The sequence below is a fragment of the Pimephales promelas genome, chromosome 6, assembly GCF_988280905.1.
Source record: "Pimephales promelas chromosome 6, fPimPro1.hap1.1, whole genome shotgun sequence".
Classification (NCBI taxonomy): Eukaryota; Metazoa; Chordata; class Actinopteri; order Cypriniformes; family Leuciscidae; genus Pimephales; species Pimephales promelas.
The window spans coordinates 34,527,201-34,548,221 of record NC_142774.1 but is presented as its reverse complement, the minus strand read 5'-3'; the positions used below and the strand labels follow the sequence as shown (position 1 = coordinate 34,548,221).

The following is a 21,021-nucleotide window of genomic DNA, read 5'->3' as shown; positions in this document are numbered from 1 at the left end:
CATCTCCAGTCTCCAACGAACGAATCATGGTGCCAGAAAACGTGTGGGGAAATATGACGTGACAGCGGAAAGACAAGTATTGAACGTAGGCCTATTATAGACTTGTTTAAATTCACAAAAATATAAATCTATTCAAACCTTCGCATCGCGGTAGGTGAGATATGAAAAAAGATTTTTCGTTTTCGTGCGAATCATCCCTTTAATAGCCTACTAAATCAATGTCTATACAAGCAACACCAATGTAGCCTACTTAGTGTCTAGTGCATGTTAATAATGGATTGCATCCCAGGAACAACACACAAGTTTAGAGTACTTTTCTAAATGGCATTTAAGATGGCAGTTTATTAACAGCCCAACTGCATTTTTTTTTTATTGTTCAACTACAACATGATCTATTTTTAAATGTACACCTTCATGCAGTTTTCAAACAAACAAGTGTACAAATTCTCTTTTCAAGTACTTTGGCATACGTTCATAGCTTATCTTTCCAGCATCAAAATTTCAGGGCCAAGATTTTTTATAAGATCATACCTTGATAAATGCATACCACGAGAAAGTATTTTTCTGTCTTCAGGCACTGATGCTCAACACCCTGCACCAGATAAGTTCATTTTAATATATTATTAAAACATTAAATCCAGGCTCAGAAAATCAATTTTCCTGACATGTAGCTACAACATCTTAAATCACAAATGAAATAAAATAAAATAAAAAACATGAAAAATCCATAAGAATTGTTATCAAAACATCAATTTATGACAAACCATTATTCACATTTAGAAAGGAGTGAGTAGGCTCATTTGTTATGGTCTATACAATTGAAAGCGTATTGCTAGAAAAAAAAAAGTGTACATTTACACAAAGAAAGGTTACTGTATGAAAATGTTACGAAAGGCAGAATATTTCTTCCTAATATTTCCTTCAGTCATGCAACTGCATCATATGGTACAGAGTCATAGATCTGAACATTTGGATTGTCTCTATATAATGGTTAGTGGTTGAATACAAGTAAATACTGTAAAAAGACTCCCACATTTTAGAGCATTTTTACATTGTGTCTATTGAGTGGTAAGGTGCATTTTTATCCAATATTCTGTGTTTATGTGAAGCGTTTAGTGTTGCTTTTTGTGCATGAGTGTGTTTCTAGGATTGTAACCGTGGTCGCCTGACACAACATGGTCAAAGCATATCTGAGTTTTAAGGGTTAGGGATACAAGCCCTTTCCTGTTTGCATCCAAACATAGCATCCACTTGTTACACAAAAAGATTATTCAAACAACACGCAACCTCAATCGACTGAGGGTGTCACAAAGTCAGAAAAGATACAGCATTATAGCATTTTCCAGTTTAAAATGACATTTCAACCTGCTAATGTAATTCATGATATTTATTTAAATCAAAAGAATCAATAAACACCTACGTTCAAGAATCGTCTCGAGAGTGGCATTAGATGCCACATTTTCGCATGATAACATTAGCGGTTGATCGGCGTCATGACAATGTCTAAACACTTACGGTATGTCAGCGTTTTGACACTGGATGCAAGTAAATGAAACCAACAATACTGCACTGATAAAGACAGCTAGGTTATCTTACACTACATCCACACAAGTCTTACTTAGTGACTGCATGACAAGGAGGAACTGTCCTCAGTTTCATTGTCCCATCAGTTTTTTTCCCCTATCCATTTTTTTTTGTATGTTTACCCTGTGGTGGAAAGGAGATGAAACCACAAATGTCCTGTTGGTGGCACACATCCAGATTAATCAACACCACAGAGAAGTGTTTCCCCATTGATGTAAAACAAAAAATAAAGAAAAAGGCTGACCATGGTGAAAATCTATGGTGAGGCGTATTGCATTCACTTGAAGGAAAAAAAATCTACTGTTTTTCTGAATTAACAAGTGAATTATCTCAGAATTACGAGATAATTTTTCATGGAAAAAAGTTTTTGCTCCGTTTTTCTGAATTAACGAGTTAATTTTTCATGAGAAAAAAGTTTTTGCTCTGTTTTTCTGAATTAACGAGTTAATTTTTCATGAGAAAAAAAGTTTTTTCTCTGTTTTTCTGAATTAAAGAGTTAATTTTTCATGGAATTTTTTTGCTCTGTTTTTCTGAATTAACGAGTTAATTTTTCATGAGAAAAAAGTTTTTGCTCTGTTTTTCTGAATTAACGAGTTCATTTTTCCTGAGAAAAAAGTTTTTTCTCTGTTTTTCTGAATTAACGAGTTCATTTTTCATGGAATTTTTTTGCTCTGTTTTTCTGAATTAACAAGTTAATTTTTCATGAGAAAAAAAGTTTTTGCTCTGTTTTTCTGAATTAACGAGTTCATTTTTCCTGAGAAAAAAGTTTTTTCTCTGTTTTTCTGAATTAACGAGTTCATTTTTCATGGAATTTTTTTGCTCTGTTTTTCTGAATTAACGAGTTCATTTTTCATGAGAAAAAAGTTTTTGCTCTGTTTTCTGAATTAACGAGTTCATTTTTCATGAGAAAAAAAGTTTTTGCTCTGTTTTTCTGAATTAACGAGTTCATTTTTCCTGAGAAAAAAGTTTTTTCTCTGTTTTTCTGAATTAACGAGTTCATTTTTCATGGAATTTTTTTGCTCTGTTTTTCTGAATTAACGAGTTCATTTTTCATGAGAAAAAAGTTTTTGCTCTGTTTTTCTGAATTAACGAGTTCATTTTTCATGAGAAAAAAAGTTTTTGCTCTGTTTTTCTGAATTAACGAGTTCATTTTTCCTGAGAAAAAAGTTTTTTCTCTGTTTTTCTGAATTAACGAGTTAATTTTTCATGAGAAAAAAAGTTTTTGCTCTGTTTTTCTGAATTAACGAGTTAATTTTTCATGAGAAAAAAAGTTTTGGCTCTGTTTTTCTGAATTAACGAGTTAATTTTTCATGAGAAAAAAAGTTTTTGCTCTGTTTTTCTGAATTAACGAGTTAATTTTTCATGAGAAAAAAAGTTTTTTCTCTGTTTTTCTGAATTAAAGAGTTAATTTTTCATGGAATTTTTTTTGCTCTGTTTTTCTGAATTAATGAGTTAATTTTTCATGAGAAAAAAGTTTTTGCTCTGTTTTTCTGAATTAACGAGTTCATTTTTCCTGAGAAAAAAGTTTTTTCTCTGTTTTTCTGAATTAACGAGTTCATTTTTCATGGAATTTTTTTGCTCTGTTTTTCTGAATTAACGAGTTCATTTTTCATGAGAAAAAAGTTTTTGCTCTGTTTTTCTGAATTAACGAGTTCATTTTTCATGAGAAAAAAAGTTTTTGCTCTGTTTTTCTGAATTAACGAGTTCATTTTTCCTGAGAAAAAAGTTTTTTCTCTGTTTTTCTGAATTAACGAGTTAATTTTTCATGAGAAAAAAAGTTTTTGCTCTGTTTTTCTGAATTAACGAGTTAATTTTTCATGAGAAAAAAAGTTTTGGCTCTGTTTTTCTGAATTAACGAGTTAATTTTTCATGAGAAAAAAAGTTTTTGCTCTGTTTTTCTGAATTAACGAGTTAATTTTTCATGAGAAAAAAAGTTTTTTCTCTGTTTTTCTGAATTAAAGAGTTAATTTTTCATGGAATTTTTTTTGCTCTGTTTTTCTGAATTAATGAGTTAATTTTTCATGAGAAAAAAGTTTTTGCTCTGTTTTTCTGAATTAACGAGTTCATTTTTCCTGAGAAAAAAGTTTTTTCTCTGTTTTTCTGAATTAACGAGTTCATTTTTTATGGAATTTTTTTGCTCTGTTTTTCTGAATTAACAAGTTAATTTTTCATGAGAAAAAAAGTTTTTGCTCTGTTTTTCTGAATTAACGAGTTCATTTTTCCTGAGAAAAAAGTTTTTTCTCTGTTTTTCTGAATTAACGAGTTCATTTTTCATGGAATTTTTTTGCTCTGTTTTTCTGAATTAACGAGTTAATTTTTCATGAGAAAAAAGTTTTTGCTCTGTTTTTCTGAATTAACGAGTTCATTTTTCATGAGAAAAAAAGTTTTTGCTCTGTTTTTCTGAATTAACGAGTTCATTTTTCCTGAGAAAAAAGTTTTTTCTCTGTTTTTCTGAATTAACGAGTTAATTTTTCATGAGAAAAAAAGTTTTTGCTCTGTTTTTCTGAATTAACGAGTTAATTTTTCATGAGAAAAAAAGTTTTGGCTCTGTTTTTCTGAATTAACGAGTTAATTTTTCATGAGAAAAAAAGTTTTTGCTCTGTTTTTCTGAATTAAAGAGTTAATTTTTCATGGAATTTTTTTTGCTCTGTTTTTCTGAATTAACGAGTTCATTTTTCATGAGAAAAAATGTTTTTTGCTCTCGTTAACTCGTTAATTAAAAAAACAGAGCAAAACTTTTTTTTTCTCATGAAAAATTAACTTGTTAATTCAGAAAAACAGAGCAAAAACTTTTTTCCATGAAATGTTCTCATAATTCTGAGATAATTAACATGTTAATTCAGAAAAACAGAGTAGATTTTTTTCTTCAAGTGAATGCAATACACCTCCGTAAAAATCAAATCTGATTCACTTTAAAACTAAAGACAAAGAAACATCTCCTTCTAAAGACTGTGAAGCCTGGACAACGAAGAGAGAGAGAGAGAGAGAAAAGAGAAGATTTATATGTGGGGCAGTGGGGAGGCATTTCTCTTTAAGTCCAGGAATCCCTTCTTTTCCACTGAGCAAATTTTCCTCCGTTAGAAATATTCACATTTAAAGTGTGCACATACACACAAGCACCCACAAGTGTATTCACAATTTCAAGTGATATGTCTACAAAACATGTACTATTATTTCATCACAGAGTTCATTGACAATTTTTTTTTTACAGGTATTCTTCACTGCAGCTTTAAGCCACGGCAAACGTTGCACTGCACTGTTACACAGAAGATTAGTGCACCGAGTTTGTAGTGTTGATCATTTAGACATTTTTAAGTACAAAAACACTTACTATTTACAAAAGAGCAAAGCTCGCGAGTTGTGCCGAGTTAAAACACACTCACTAATGCACAAGGCAAACATGCCACGCACGCAAACACACTGTTAGTGTGCTGTGCAATTGTTTCCCTTCTAGAATAACATACTGAATGTGCATAATGGCTCAAAGGCTTGATGGCTGTCAATTCACACTGTAGAACACCATAGATTACACTGTACTGTAAATACAAAGAATGACAGAACTAGTTGTTAATCCACAGAGTCACAAGTACGCAGTGAACTCGTAAACGCTTGTAAAGATCACCGTTTACATTAAATTGCAATGATGGATACCTTGGATTGTGGCTGTACTAATACGTAGAACACTGCCATATTGTCAGGAACTGCAGAGAAAGCGTCGTTAAAACCTTGTTAAACTGTATATATCGACAAGTGTGATTCGATAAATACTTAAAAATAGAACTTCATAAAATCAAATGTCATAGGTGACATTTCTTGCACAGCACGGCAAGAGATGTAAACCATTATCCTGCTGTGGTAATGTGGTCCTGCAGTCCTTGCCAATATGGCTGCCCTGAGAGACTCTCTGAGGGTAGTATGGGAATTACTGTGCAGACGACTGAGACGAGTCCTCCAGAAGAGGGCAGTGTAGTTGCTGTGATGCATTGTGTGCGATTAGAGGCGTAAAAAAAATGGCAGTTTTAACAAAAGTTTGGTTGAATGGAGTCTTTAAAAAGCCAGAGTACATAAGCATGGATGGCTGATTCCAATCGGATATAGATGTTAGGGGGAAATTTCTTTACTACAGTAGCAAATGCCTTTGTACTGGTGGACTTGACGGGTAGATGAATATTGGTTACGCATTCGAGGATGGTTAATGGATGGCGGAGTGGGGTCGGTGGATGGCTGAATTTGGTCGGCTATTGGGAGCCGAGCGGCTGATCAAGTCTGGTCGCATGTTGGGTTCCAGACCGTTCTGGGATTCTGATGGCCTGGATGGGTCTGGGTGGCTGGTTGCCAGATATTTGGCCCTCATGCTTGAGGTGTACTGCAAAACAGGGTGAGAAAACAAGGAAAAAGGGAGGGAAAACACCATCACATCATTCTGAAGAGTTTTTTTTTTTTAGTACAATACAAAACTTTTTTCAGAATATGGATCATAAAATTATTTATTCAAACTTCAAAGTAAGGAAAGGTTACAATGTCTACAGACTAGAGTATAGCCATGGCGTCTTACAAACATGAAGCACATATAAATATGAACCTCATTCTGTCGCTCTCGCTAACTCACTCACATGAATTACAGACAAACTGACAGTCATTTGGACAGCCTGATGCCAAAAGTTACTGTGATGATGCACATTAACATTAAGCGATAAGGTACTTTTCTCCTCGAGGTCGGCTTTTGAGTGCAAAGTCAAAAAGAGTGCAGTTAATGTGAAAAGAAGAAATGAAGAGTTCAGATGCAAAAGCCTCTAAATGCCATTTGAAATTGTCTTTTTTTAATGATGATTTTTATCAAACTTGTATATTTAAGTTCAGTAATTTCACTTAAATAACAATTAATAGGTAATTATCATTGTCATTTAAGTGAAATCACTGAACTTAAATATACAAGCTTGATAAAAATGATCATTCTAGAAGAAAATTTCAAATGGCACTTAGAGGCTTTTGCATCTGAACTCTTCAAATTGACACTAACAAATAGAAAAAGGAATGAGAATGACACATATACAGAAATGCTGCTATATGTGGGGGAATGTTAACAACTGGTGTTATAATGTGAGACAGTTTACAAAACAGACATGCATGAGGTATGTTTTTCAGATGGGTGAGAAAGAGACAAAATTCATGCATATTTTGAATCATAAAATCCAGAGAAGGAGAGACTATTCCATAATATATATATCGACTATTCCAATTCCGGCATGAACAGGCACCAAAAAGCAGCATCCTGGACCATGACTTTATTGAGAATAAGATAAAATCCTTGGGTGGTCTCTCCAGTCTGGAGTTTGAATACGCATGCGTCACGTCCAGGGCCCATGAACACAGATTCAAAAGGAAAAAAAACACACCTAGAAAGTAAAACGGAGTGAGGGCAACGCTTAAAAGTCGGAGTGGTGTTGTTTTCTGAACTAACTAATAGGAGGATGAAGGATGCCCTTGCATGCCAAGTCTGGTTAAAAGAGCTGCGCTGTTACTTCAAAAAGAGTACCATGCTCCCCTATTCACCGCACTTGAACCAAGAGAGGCATTCTCTGGTCTCGTCATTGACTATACATGCAATCATGCAAACTCCAGGATTCTGAAAAGCATTGCAAAACCCACTTCCACTCAATGAGGGGCCTTGACTTGAAAATAACAAGAAATGGTTTACCCAAAAATGCATAATCTATTACCATTTACTCCAAATCCACACAATGTTCTTCCATAGAACACAAAAGGAGAAAGTTAGCAAAATGTTCATGCAGCCCATTTTTCATACAATGCAGATGAATGGAAATGGCCCCAAAAAAAAAAAGAAAATGACAAAAAGGCACCATAGAAATAGCCTTAAAGTACCCTTATACAAACCGTGCATTATATTCCAAGTCTTCAGAAGCCATTCAAAAGCTTTGCGTGAGGAACGGACTGAAATGCAAGTTATTTGCAGAGAAGCTTCTCTAGTGTTATTAAAAAAACTCCTTTTCCGCTTCTCTCTCTTCTCTCAGATTTTTGTGGGCATGATTGTAGAATTTCATACTTTCAAGCAGATTTGCAATGAGAAGTGTTTGTAAAGCATTTGCATTTGTGAAGTAAAATAATTTACTAAATATAAAGTGTTATTTTTTTTACGGTTCCGTTGTATTACAATATACAGTATTTCTTCCATAATAATTATACTAAATATAAAGTGTTATTTTTTTACGGTTCCGTTGTATTACAATATATTTCTGCCATAAATATAAAAATAATAATTCCCCATGGTATTGAATTTCAATATTTTTCCAAGGTATTGTAAAAACACTATGTCTAAGAATTACAATTTCGGTCTGTTCCTCACATAAAGCTATCTAAGACTACACTGGTTGTATAAATAGCTTTTACAGTGCTTTTTTTGTCATGTTTGGACCACGTCATTTCCATTGGCATTATCTTTTATTGTATGGAAAAGAGAAACTAATCAATCAATTTTAAAGGTAGAAAATAAACAAATGACAGGAATTTGGCTCGTGCCATCTCACCTTGTTCTTTGTGAGGACTTTTTTGTGGCGGTTATGCAAAGACGACTTGTAATTAGTGTCGCATACAGGCTGCCAAAATGACCTCCCAGACTCTTTATGTATGTGTTTGGGTTGACAGTGTTCATCAATATGGTAAAATCGAACTTTGACAGTGGCCAAAGCTGGTAATTACATACTTATCAGTAAGAGACTACCACTGTAACATCCTGTTTTCTGGATTACCCAAGCAATTTAGGGCAACTACAAATCAGTTGTGTCATTTATGGGGCAGGATTGCAGGAAGATCCATGCCATCTAATAAAATAGTAACTGAATGTGTGACAGTACGCTAAATAGCGACTGTACATCTACAGACATGTGTGTTTGTTTGTGTAAATGTGCTTGTGCACTTACTGACGGCGGGGGGGATTCTCTGCCAATGAGTGGCGTGTTCTCGCACCGAGGGGTCTGAAAGTTAGCATTCTGGCTCCTGCGTCACAAACGAGACACCAGTTACTCTGACTCCCTCTTCATGGGAGGGATTTCCACACCGCGATGCACTAAACTTTACAAATCTGACAAAGCTTTGAACTGCAGGGTAGGAGTAATGCGCAAAGCCATTGAGTGATACCACTATGATAAGTCATATCCACTATACATGTAGAGGTACATTATAGATATCACTTAGGATGTGTGAAACATCATCTATATTTACAGAGTAAAACTAATTGCACAAGCTGAATTATCTACTTTAGGGCTGCACGATATATTGTTTTAGTGTGGATGTGTGCATCCGTATATAAAGTATAGAGAGAATAAGTCCCTCCCCTTCTGGTCGACCACCATGGGACCTTATTTCGGAAAAATATTATGGTAGTCAATGGCGAGAGACAATGTAATTTGTGTCCTGAATTACACATATGATGTTTGCCAATTTAAAAGGTACATTTTAAAGTAAAGAAAGTCACAGTTTGTGAAACCGTTGAGGTATAAGACTGTGAAAATACGTAATTATAAAGACTACAAACCCCAAAGGCGCACATTTTTTTCTCAATGAATGAAGCTAACTTTACTGAGGCTAATGTCTGTCATTGTTTCTATAGTCTTACGTTATAATCGTAACGTTACGCCGTCATGCCTGAGTGTTTTGTACCAGACTGCACACACACGAGCAGCGGATCTCGCTCGTTTCGCTTCCCGGGAGATGTAGTTCATTGAGCGATTTTCTCATAAAACTAAAAGTTACTCTTCTGTTTTATGACAAACTGTGACGTTTTTGACTTTCAGAATTATCTTTTAAATTGACAAACATCATATGTGTAATTCAGGGCACAATTCAGATGGAATAAAAAGATAAGTTGTCTCTCACCATTGACTACCATACATTTTTTTTTTCCGAAATAAGTTTCCATGAGCCCGGAAGCGGAGGAAGTTTAACCATCATATAGCGCAGGTTTATTATGTGCACTTGTTTTAGGTCCTGTCAGTTTAAACATTTAAGCTATTTTAAACCATTCGAGTGCAAAAAGATGCGAAAGAGAACTTGATTTGAAACTTGCGCATACACTTGAACACCGAATTTAGTTCTTTTGCATCTATTTGTGCTTGAACGAACATGCCTGTGTCCTCGTAAATGGTCACTTAAGGCTTACGTGAATATAAAACAACTGAGAAAGAAAACGATGTGTATCATTATATTAGATCTGTGCATTCCATCTTAAAGTGACAGCAGCCTAATATACCTGCTGAGTCATTCATGTTATTTAAACAACAAAATATAAAAAGAAAATCACTTTTGCAGCTATAACAAAGATTAATTATATTTACTTAGTTTCACTGCCCTACAAAATCATCCCAATCATTCTACAATTATTAATTCTATCTGGTGAAATAGTTGTGCAATATATACACTGTAAAAAAATATTGATGGTTTAACTTAAAAAAGTAAGTAACCTGGTTGCCTTAAAATTTTAAGTTCATTGAACTAGAAAAAGTGAGTTAATACAATGAAGGAGATTAATTTAACCATCAGAAACTCAAAATTATATGTTATCTGAACTAAATAAATTATTTAAGTTGATTTGACAAAAGAAAATGTTGTGATTACTACACTGTAAAAAAAATATTGTTGGTTTAACTTAAAAAAGTAAGTAACCTGGGTTGCCTTAAAATTTTAAGTTGATTGAACTGGAAAAAGTGAGTTAATACAATGAAGTAGATTAATTTAACCATCAGAAACTCAAAATAATAAGTTATCTCAACTAAATAAATTATTATAAAGTTGATTTGACAAAAGAAAATATGTTGTGATAACAAATCTTGAAAATATTTTTTACAGTGTACCGCAGAAAACCGAAATACGGTGCAGCCCTAATCTGCTTATACTTCCCATGCCATAATATGTTTGTTTCTACACGCTGTTTCCAGCTCTATATTTATAATAACTTTAATAAAGTAAAACCCATGCAGTATTAACAACTGAAATCTGAAAACCTACGGTAAATACAGCAAAGCCCATGCAGTAATCTATGCTTGCGAACCTATACTACAGGACCCGTCATACCGGTACGGGTCCTTCAGATCCGGCCCATGCATTAGGATGAGTTTAGCATGGCTACACTCACATGTACTCAGTGACTGGTGCGTTGCTGACAGTGTGTGCCGCAGCGGGGAGACTAGCCTCGCTGCCGTAGGTGCTGCTGCCACAGCTGTACAGGCTGGGCATGTGCACGCGGTACAGGTTATCGTGCGGTGCTCGCGGCCCGAGTGTGGCCGTAGTCTCATCGCCATCCTCCTCCTCAGACCTTCAGACAAATTAGCACAGGTCAAACACGTGCCCCTGGGTCGGAGGGGAGGGCAGGGCAAGGCAAAAGTCTCTCCTCTCACTAGACTTGGTGAATAATACAACTTTAAAACCAGTTTTCACTCCAAATGCTTTTGTTTTCCCAGTTTCATTCCCAGTCGGTTAACATGACAAAAGGGAAAGTTCTGTTGAGAGCGAATTTAATGACTATGTGGGAATATATATATATATATATTTGCCCTTTTTTAACCCACCCCGCAACTGCATGTTTTATATGAATTACATGCATTCAGATTCAATTTTATCCGATTCAACTCCACACTTACAGTGAGTAAAATAAATAAAATCCTCTCAACACTTTTTAGCCAAGCAATGTGCTTTTAGAGCTATATTGCATATCTTAATAATGGCTAAAATTAAAAAAACAAAATAAAAATAAAAACAATTAAAAAATTAAATTAAAATACATTTTAAACTTTCAAAATTTACTTACAGTGAGTGAATAAAACAGGTATTTTAAATTGTAATATTTCAAAATATTACAGTTTTTACCTTTTTTTAAATTCTCTTATGCTGCCTTAGTGAGCATAAGAGGATTAGTTTAAAACAGTAAAAAAATTACTGACCCCAAACATTTGAGTGGTAGTGTACATTATTATATTTTAGATATCATTTATATTAAAATATTGAATTGAATTATAATATTATAAAATAATTTGACCTCTTCAGAGTCAGAATCTTTACTGAGAAATCTAATGTACTGTACATGAAATCTTGATGCTCTCAACTGATTTATTCATGATTTTTAATGGCGTACTGAATGTTGTGGTTGAACTAATTAGGAAATGGTTTATTTGCCAACTAATGGAAAGTCTAGTCTCATTACACCTATTACAAATCAATCAGAGTTATGAGGCCATTTTTAGATTAAGTGTAAAATTGTGCTTTTATACATGTGCATAGTCAATGTAAAATTAAATAAGAAAAATAAAAGTCAAAACAATCCTACAGCCATAGAGAAAGTAAAAGTACTAAAAATTATGCTAGTCAGAAGCAATTCAAGTGAACTTAAAACTCACAAAAACTACTGTGGATGTCCATTGCATGTCCAATGGATTGTCCTCAGTAACCACTGAACGTTCTCTCAGTGATTTGAGTCATGCATTAAATCAACAAACACCCACTATGAATCGGATTTGAACAAAAGGGGAGGGGGAGGAACGCATTTTAAAGGAAAGAAATAAAAAAAAGAAAAAGTGGATCTGTGAAGGTGTAGATTTGGATGCCACTTTGATCAACATATCTTTTTTTTCCGTGTAACTCATAACAGACCTTTTCAAAACCACCTTACTGAGTGTGTAATCTAGACAAACGAACAGTTTCACATCACCAACATAGTTTCAATGATGATGATACTCTTCACAAATGCACATCAGCCTTGCTTGCAATTTCATAAGTCCAAAGGGAGGCAACATCTTCCACAGAAATATCAGTCTGCCTTTGCACAGAATTTGGAAAAGGGTCTCTTTGTTCTTTCCCTTTGCAGAGAAACATGCGCACTGACGCAAACCGCGAGTCAAAAAGCAAATACCTCCATCGCCTTAATTCAGATTACTCCTTTCATATGCAAGCTATATTTAGGTAACCCATTGAGCAATACAAAAGAGTGTCGCTTACAAATACTATGGGGTAGTGGGTTTTCCAAATCTATGACACAATGAGGAATGAACGACAAGACAACAGAAACTACACAGTCATGAGAAGATGATTAATATGTGAAAACAGAAGGAGCAGATGTGAAAAAAAGCATTAAACACACGTGACTGGCAGTCAATTCTATGTCCATGAAATGAAGTCCTTGTCTATCTACTGGAGTTGAGTTTAAGGTACTTTGCCCTCCTGCACCCCTCCCTCCCTCCCTCTGTTTTGACCCTTGCCCGCTCACCTCTTGCTCTGCCAGGTGTGAGGCACACTGCAAACGATGGAGCTAAACATTAGCGCAGTGACGAATGAGAAAAGGACCAGATAAATGAGACCCTCAACTCCATCGTAACACAGTCCAGTCAGAGCCTGGACATAGTCCTGTGAGGCAAAGAAAAGATGAAGAGTCAAATGAACAGCTTGTTCTTGTTTTAAAAGTCTTTCCACATTGTAAAGGAAGTATAAACACAATCGTGGGAAGCAAAATATGGGTGTTTCTTCAAGGGGTTGATTTTTATGGCTATATTTAGCCTCCCGTGGACAGGTGTTGAAAATTAGCATGTATGCTATAATCACTAAAAACAAATGCATGTGGCTCGTCCAATGTAATTGTATGTCCATGTCAAATAAAGATATAAATAAAGTAAATAAATATTAAAACTAACGGTTTATCTTTTGCTTATACACAACCGTTTAAATAGATTTTTATTAAAACTAACGCTTTTTCTTTTACTTATACACTACCAAATTCAAATATATTTGAATGGTTTTGAAAAAAGTCTCAAGCTCACAAAAGTATTTATTTTATCCAAAAAAATCAGTCAATTTTGTCAGTCAAAACTGTAATATTGTGAAAGTAACTTTTATTTTTGAATGTATTTATAAATGTAAATTATTCCTGTGATGGCAAAGCTGAATTTTCAGCATCATTATGGCAGTCTTCAGTGTCACATGATCCTTCAGAAATCAGAAATTCAGGATTTGTTGATGAATGGAAAGTTTAAAAAGAACAGCATTTATTTGAAATGGAAATCTTTTATAAAGTTATAAGTCTTTATTGTCCCTTTTGAACAATTTAATGCATCATAGCTGAATTAATTTCCCTTTTTCTCTTTCTCTCTCTAAAAAAATCTTTTTTTAAATAAAAAAAAAATCCTAATGACCCCAAACTTTGGAACACTAATGTATGTATTAAACATTTTACCATCATTTATTTGTGCTATTTTTCAAAAAGCATTTTATATATTGTCATATTTTCACTTTTATGCTATTAAAATCCATCATAAAAATCATGCTTTACAATAACTATGATCATCTAAACAAAAAGATAATAATAGTCAAATAAATATAAAATTGTGCATCTAAAAGTTTTTTGTAAGACACAAACACCGGGGGTAGAGGCGACATATTTTAACATTCACAATCATATCACTTTGTCACTACATTTTGTAGACCGAAATGGGCAATAAAAAAAGCTCTACACAAAACACACATACCATGTGCAGGCTCCGACAATCGACCAGGGCAGTGAGGTGGTGGAGGCTGACTTCAGTGGAGTTTAACACCGCCTGCATCTCCTCCAGGTTACTCTGATAACCAACCCAGAGAGAGACAAAGAACATAAACAGATAAACATCCAGATACAGAGTGAAGCCACACTCAGTATTACTCTTAAAAGACATCCGCAATCTCACACCTTTGTCTTAGGGAATTCTCTGATAGCTGAACGCAAGAGCTCAGAAACATCATCCTGCATCTCCACAAGAGCTTTATGGCTCCCGGAGAGTTTCTGTAAATCAGAAATATAATTTATAATTCGTGAAAGAGCATGAGATAATTTGAAAGAGAACAGAGAGAGAGAGTAATTAAGTACCTGCTGAAATGGGTTGGTCTGTCCCATGCTGCACTTCAGATAATACTGCAGGATATCTAAAACACACACAGAGCATAAATAATAATAAATACATATGAAATCTAATAAATATGATCATCACATAATGACATTTAGCATTCCTCTCATCTTCCGTTGGTCAACAAACAGATAATTCTAGATTAGATGAGGAATTATTGTTGAAATCCCTCTGCAAAGAAAACAGCTAATGCAAACAAACAAATCTTGTCAGTAAATCTGTTGGTAGCAGAACATGCACCTGCCTCTCATGAGTCACTGTGACCCACTAGTTTATTATTTACTAAGCCAGCAAGAAAACAAACTTAATATCATAGGAAGCCAGTTGGCAGTGTGAATGTGAGAGTGTATGAGAGAGATGACTGTAAAGACACTGGATTCATATTACTGCATGTTTGTGTGCTAGAAAAAGAAGAGAATTAGAGGAGCAGCAGTGGACTGACCTCAGGCGGAGGTTTAATGATTCATTAACCTCAGGACCTAAATCATCACACTCTTAGTAGGAGCAGATGTAAAAAATAAATCATGAAAAGTCACGGAAACACTTTAAAGTGAGGTTCATTATTTAACATTAGTATGAACTAATAATGAACTTCACTTACACAGCATTTATTAATCTGTGTTAATGTTAATTTCAACATTTACAAATACTTATCTTGTTCACATTAGTTGAAGCACTTTGAACTAACATGAACAAACAATTAACACCTTTATTTTGTATTAACAAATGTATTGCTCATGGTTAGCTAATGTTAGTTAATACATTAACTAATGGACCTTATTGTAAAGTGTTACCAAAGTCACTGTAAAAAATCCCAATATAACAACAACATATAAACATAATGTTCACTTTAAAATAAGTTTGAGTGAATTAATAACTATTGTGTAAACTAATTTTAATTTCAGAAATGTTGTGTAGTATATTTATGTTTATATTTATATTTATGTATATTTATAATATAAATTATATTTAAATCTATCTACAGTATATATATGAAAATATTTCTTAAATATATACATGTGTGTGTATTTATATATATAAAATAATTATAGACAGTGCACCCACATATATTATGTAAACACAAACTTTTATTTTGGATGCGATTAATCGCAATTAATCGTTTGACAGCCCTAATATTTATCATTTGCTATTATTACATGATATACAAATATTCATATAATATATATTTTTAAAATAGCAGTTTTCTATTTTTATATATTTTAAATGTAATGTATTCCTGTGATGCAAAGCTGATTTCTTTTAGCTTGTGGGAACTAATTAGCAATGACATTCATGTCTGTCCAGAAAAGCCAAGGTCTGAGTGCAGAATACAAAACCTGCTTTGTACATTAACACCCTTTAGGAAAGCCTCCTTTGCATAGCAATGCTTCAGAACATTTAAAGCAATGAATGAAAGAGCCATTGTCAGCAAACACATTTTCTTTGGGGAGTATTGAGTTCAAGACTTGATAGTACACATCGATATGCACCGAATTATTAGTATATGATATATAAATGTATAAAAAAACCCGATTAAAATGGCACCAACGTGTGGTGATTTGAGTCCAGCATTTAGTACTTGCTTTAATCAGTACAATATACTCTATTTGTTAACGTTAACATGTATCTGTCTGCATATAATTGTCTACACTGTTTTTTGTGTGTCATCTGAGCCCAGTCACAAGCATTTCAATGTGAACTCAGTTTAAACTGTGCAAAAGACAAATAAACTGGACTTGGGAGTGCATACCTTGGTTGATAACAGCGTTCTCACGCGTCACTTTGGTGATGAAAGAGTCAGGGGCAACACAAAAATCACTGGCAGTCTAGGGAAAGAGACCAAAACATGAAGCACATCTACATACCCTCAAACACAAAGACACAAGCACTCAAATGCAGGTACAAAGACACAAACTTTCAAATGTTTATGGATATTTAAATGACTAACGCCACATACTTGATTGTTAAGTTATTTATAATTCTCATTTCAAACATGCACTACCATTTAAAAGTGTTAAGCAATTGATGCTTATTGATTATTTAGCAAGTAGGCATTAAATTGATGAAAATGGACAATTCATTGATTTATATTTTTACATAAAATGCTAACATACCATTTATCAAAATCTGTCTTCAAAATTAATATTGAAGACTAACATGATTGCTGCTGAAAATTGTGCCATTACAAGAATAAATTTCATTTGAAAATTATATTAATATAGAAATCTGTTATTTTAAATTTTATTAAATATTTTACAATAAAAATCTTATCAAACCCACACTTTTGAATGGTAGTGTATATACTTATTTTATTACATATAATGCCAATATTTTCCTGAATAAAACAATCTCCACATAATATGGCTCTACTTTATGATTCAAACTCTTTAGACTGCTATAAAGCCAAACAGAAATATCAGCATAAAGGTGAAGAGAATTGAAGATGTTTCTGCTAATTTACGCACCACAGCAACAGAAAACTCCAGCCCAAGTGAAGCCCAGCTGATCACCAGCGTCAGCACACCTAGCAAACAAACACTAAAGGATAGAAATAGAGCAAGATTATTAATTACCACAAAAAATAATGCTGGGTTGTTTTAACCCAACTTTGGGTCAAATATGGACAAACCCAAACATTGGGTTAAAAATGCAATTAAAAAATTGGGTTTGTCCATACTTGACCCAAAAGTTGGGTTAAAACAACCCAACAATTTTTAGAAAATACATATACAATAGAAGACTTCGGACGCTCAGTATAGTAGCGTGTGTTAAAACTCGGGGTTCTGGTAAAGGGGCGTGACATTTCCGAAACATGCTTGAAGGTGGTTGACCAATCACAACACATTGGGGACCAGCCGACCAATCAGAGCACCTTGTACTTTTCAGAAGGGGGGGCTTCATAGAGACTGTAACTAAACAGAGCGTTAGAGAGGTGCTGCAACAATGTAAACTATGTTTAAAAAATGTTAAAAAAGTGTTTTTTTGAACATTCGAGCATGAAATCCTATTCTAGTAGACCCCAAAATCAAGGGCATAACATGGCTTCTTTAAAATGCACAAAACTCTACAAAAATGGGTGTTATTTGAGTTTTCTTTTAATGCTAGTACTGTCCATATAGCCTAAATGCGTCTGTGTTGTTCATGAATATTTTCTGGTTGGTTTCTTTTTAAACTCATTTAGGCTCATGGTGAGTAACCCAGTTAGTAAACATCTCTGGGGATTAAAACAACCTCCCACTGCCCAAATGTGCTTCTAGATACACATGCAGCCTCAAACTCTAATATAACCACAAACAAACACATGTACACAACACACGGCAGAAGAGGTGTCTTATTGCAGCAGAAGGAGTGAGAAAGTGAGTCAGAGTGAATCAAGGGGAGATCTTCACCCTCCCTTGTATACTAAATAGATTTTACTTTGCCTGAATCCATCTCTTCACTGACAACTCTCTCTGATTCGTGCTCTCTCTCTCTCTATTTCTAAAGGCTTTCAGAGAATGGATCTCAATTTTGCATAGTTACAGGCTAAAAATAGGCATTTTCACACAACGACTTTAAACCTGGAAATTTCCAAACTGAAACTGTAAAATCAGGGATTGGATTTTATCCTGAGGCAACCTCCCGCAATGCACCAGGAAAACAAGAAAGGCCCTTATGATTTATCTTGAAATATCATGTGATCTTGCATTGCAACATTGACATCCAGTTTTTTTTTCAATATATATAGACTTCATAATATACTTCAATATTTCTCTCAATATTTCTATTGTTGTGATAGTCAAAGTCAGTTACATTTATGTAAGTTCCACAGACACGAGTTCAAATCCGGGTCATTTTCCTACATTGTCATGTCACGTCACAAACCGCCCAGCTGAATTCAATAATGCCCACAAACATAATTAAAAAACAAAGTGTTATTTTAGTAGCATTTATATCCTATTATAGTATATTTATTTCAACTTTAATTTACAGTCATTTTGTTATGTGCATTTTATTGTTATTAGCTTTTGTTTTTTGGTAAATATTTCCATTTACTGAGTTTTCAAAATAATTTTAGTACTTGAAAAATAAAATTAGAACTGAAATACTGAACTGAAATTAGTTAGTTCATTAGGCATTTTTTGTGGGTGGCTATTGTGTGTGATATTACTCACCTGATCAAGATGGTTCTAGAGTTGCGTATGAGACCAACCAAAACGAGCAGGCAGATAACAACATCAAAGAGCAGCAGGCTCAGATAACCCAACCACCTACAAAACACACACACACACGATCACTTCCAGGTGGCTGGACATTTCTTTATAACTATCCAAAAGTAAGAACAGGTCTGGACTTTATTATTGAATAACTCTATTGTGTACTCTACATTATAACGAAATTTAACTCATTCTTATGCCTGAAAGCCACTGAATTAGATTAAAAAAAATAAATAATCAAAACGTGTCATCTGCAAACAAATCACACAAGGCATTTTTTTTTTTGTAAAAACTGACAGGGTTTAAAGGAGTAGTTCACTTTTAAAAAAACTTTTGCTGATAATTTACTCACCCCCATGTCATCCAAGATATCCATGTCATTCTTTCTTCAGTCGAAAAGATATTAAGGTTTTTGATGAAAACATTCCAGGATTTTTTTCCATATAATGGACTCAATGGGAACCAAACGGTTCAAGGTCCAAATGAGAGTTTCAGTCCAGCTTCAAAAGGCTTTAAACGTCACCAGATGATGAATAAGGGTCTTATCTAGCGAAAGGATCGGTCATTTAATAAATAAATAAAAAAGTTTAAGTTTTATAAGCACAAATGCTCGCCTTGCTCTTTTCTGTGATGAGCGTTCGTGACTCTCCTGTTCAAACTCGTTCATCAAAATGAACAAATCTTTTTTCGTGTCATGACTCGAAGGGTCCTAGATAAGACCCTTATTCATCGTCTGGTGTCGTTTAAAGCTGCACTGAAACTCTCATTTGGACCTTGAACTGTTTGGTTCCCAATGAAGTCCATTATATGGAGAAAATCCGGAAATGTTTTCATCAAAAAACTTAATTCTTTTCGACTGAAGAAAGAATGACGTGGACATCTTGGATGATACGGGGGTGAGTAAATTATCAGCAAAAGTTTTTTTAAAAGTGAACTACTCCTTTAAGAAACCACCACTCTCTGCTGTAATACCTTTGAAACAAATTTAGAGAAGATGATTTGACAGGACTTTATAATTACCTGTACCAGTCATACTGCTCAGTGATGGATGCCAGGTAATCCAAAGAGAGATCCGAGGCGCTCCAGAAAGGCACATCCACCATCAGATTGATCAGTTCATCCAGCTGACCCTGCAGTTTCTGGACGATGGACAGGTAGTCTGTCTGCTTGGAGTACACAGTCTCCAGCTGCACCAAACCCTCCTGCAGGGTTTCATTCAAACTGCTGCTGCTCTCTGATACCTAAAAACAAACACACGCACAAAAGGAAATACATTAGGCTTGCATCAGATCCATATATTTTTCTCCCACCTGAATCAAATAGGAAGATTACAATGATATCATTAGTGTTAGACCAGGATCTGGAGAATTCTCTGCCTATGTTAAAACAGTTATGCCATGTGGGCAAGTGCTCCGACATATGGTACGGTTACATTCCAACGACCCAAGTTTGAGCCCTGGCGGAAGGTCCTGTCCCGGTCCAATTCCCCTCTCAAATCTGTCGTGATTTCCTGTCTGTCTCTACCTACTGTCTTCTCTAAATAAAAGGCAAAAAAGCCTAAAAATAGCTATGATCGGAGCGGAGGGACCAAAATCCCATTTGCATAGAGTGAAGTTTAATTAGCGCGTCTCTGATGACATGTTTTGGCTGTGTCAGTGTCATGGGCATTTGGGAAGGGTTGACAATATCGATATTGAGGTTTTTAATCAATCTTCATTTTGATGAACTTATCTTTTAGGGCATTTTCACACCTGGTTTGTTTCAAATGTTTGTTTCACAACCTGGTGGGTTTCTCCCTTACTGTAGTTTGGTTCATTTAGGCTGCATTTACACTCCAGCTCTTGATGCCCAAATCCGATTTTATGACTGTTTTTTTTTTTTGACGACCCGCTTGCATCATCTTTTAAAAGTGACCCGTGTCCGATTTTTGCATTTACACTATACACTGCTGAAACTACCAAATGTAGACGTTCTGACCCGGAAAAGGGAGTAAAACAGCACGAAATGCAATCGATGCAGATGCAAATAAAATGATGCTGTGTTTTATTTTGCACAATATTTTGAAAAGTCATCCAAAAAGTCAGCAAAACATTGGTCTCGTACAGCAGATAAAAAAAAGAGGAGAGCCCAGTTGCCTCCCCATATCTTGTTAAATGTCTTCAAACACAGATTTATTTCTGTAACAACCCTGCATTTTTGCCATCACTCTTCGCCCCAAACACCCAAAAGACACGAAACCTCCACATTGGTCCACTGTGTGTATCCTTCGTCCTCCATCGCGCCTATATTAAGTCATGTCTCAG

General features: G+C 34.6%; 1 protein-coding gene across 1 annotated transcript in view; it reads right to left on the bottom strand.

The window, feature by feature from the left end:
• Positions 1–595: 595 nt before the first annotated feature.
• ttyh3b (tweety family member 3b) overlaps positions 596–21,021 on the bottom strand; it is a 42,637-nt gene continuing 22,211 nt past the window's right edge. The window contains exons 5-15 of the mRNA XM_039670169.2: positions 19,739–19,959; positions 18,677–18,772; positions 16,988–17,060; positions 16,273–16,348; positions 14,486–14,541; positions 14,309–14,401; positions 14,109–14,201; positions 12,857–12,993; positions 10,733–10,912; positions 8,523–8,598; positions 596–5,950 (exon numbers count right to left, since the gene is read on the bottom strand). Coding sequence (XP_039526103.1) covers positions 5,777–5,950; positions 8,523–8,598; positions 10,733–10,912; positions 12,857–12,993; positions 14,109–14,201; positions 14,309–14,401; positions 14,486–14,541; positions 16,273–16,348; positions 16,988–17,060; positions 18,677–18,772; positions 19,739–19,959 — 1,275 coding nt within the window. The 3' untranslated portion in view covers positions 596–5,776. The remainder of the gene's footprint in view (positions 5,951–8,522; positions 8,599–10,732; positions 10,913–12,856; positions 12,994–14,108; positions 14,202–14,308; positions 14,402–14,485; positions 14,542–16,272; positions 16,349–16,987; positions 17,061–18,676; positions 18,773–19,738; positions 19,960–21,021) is intronic.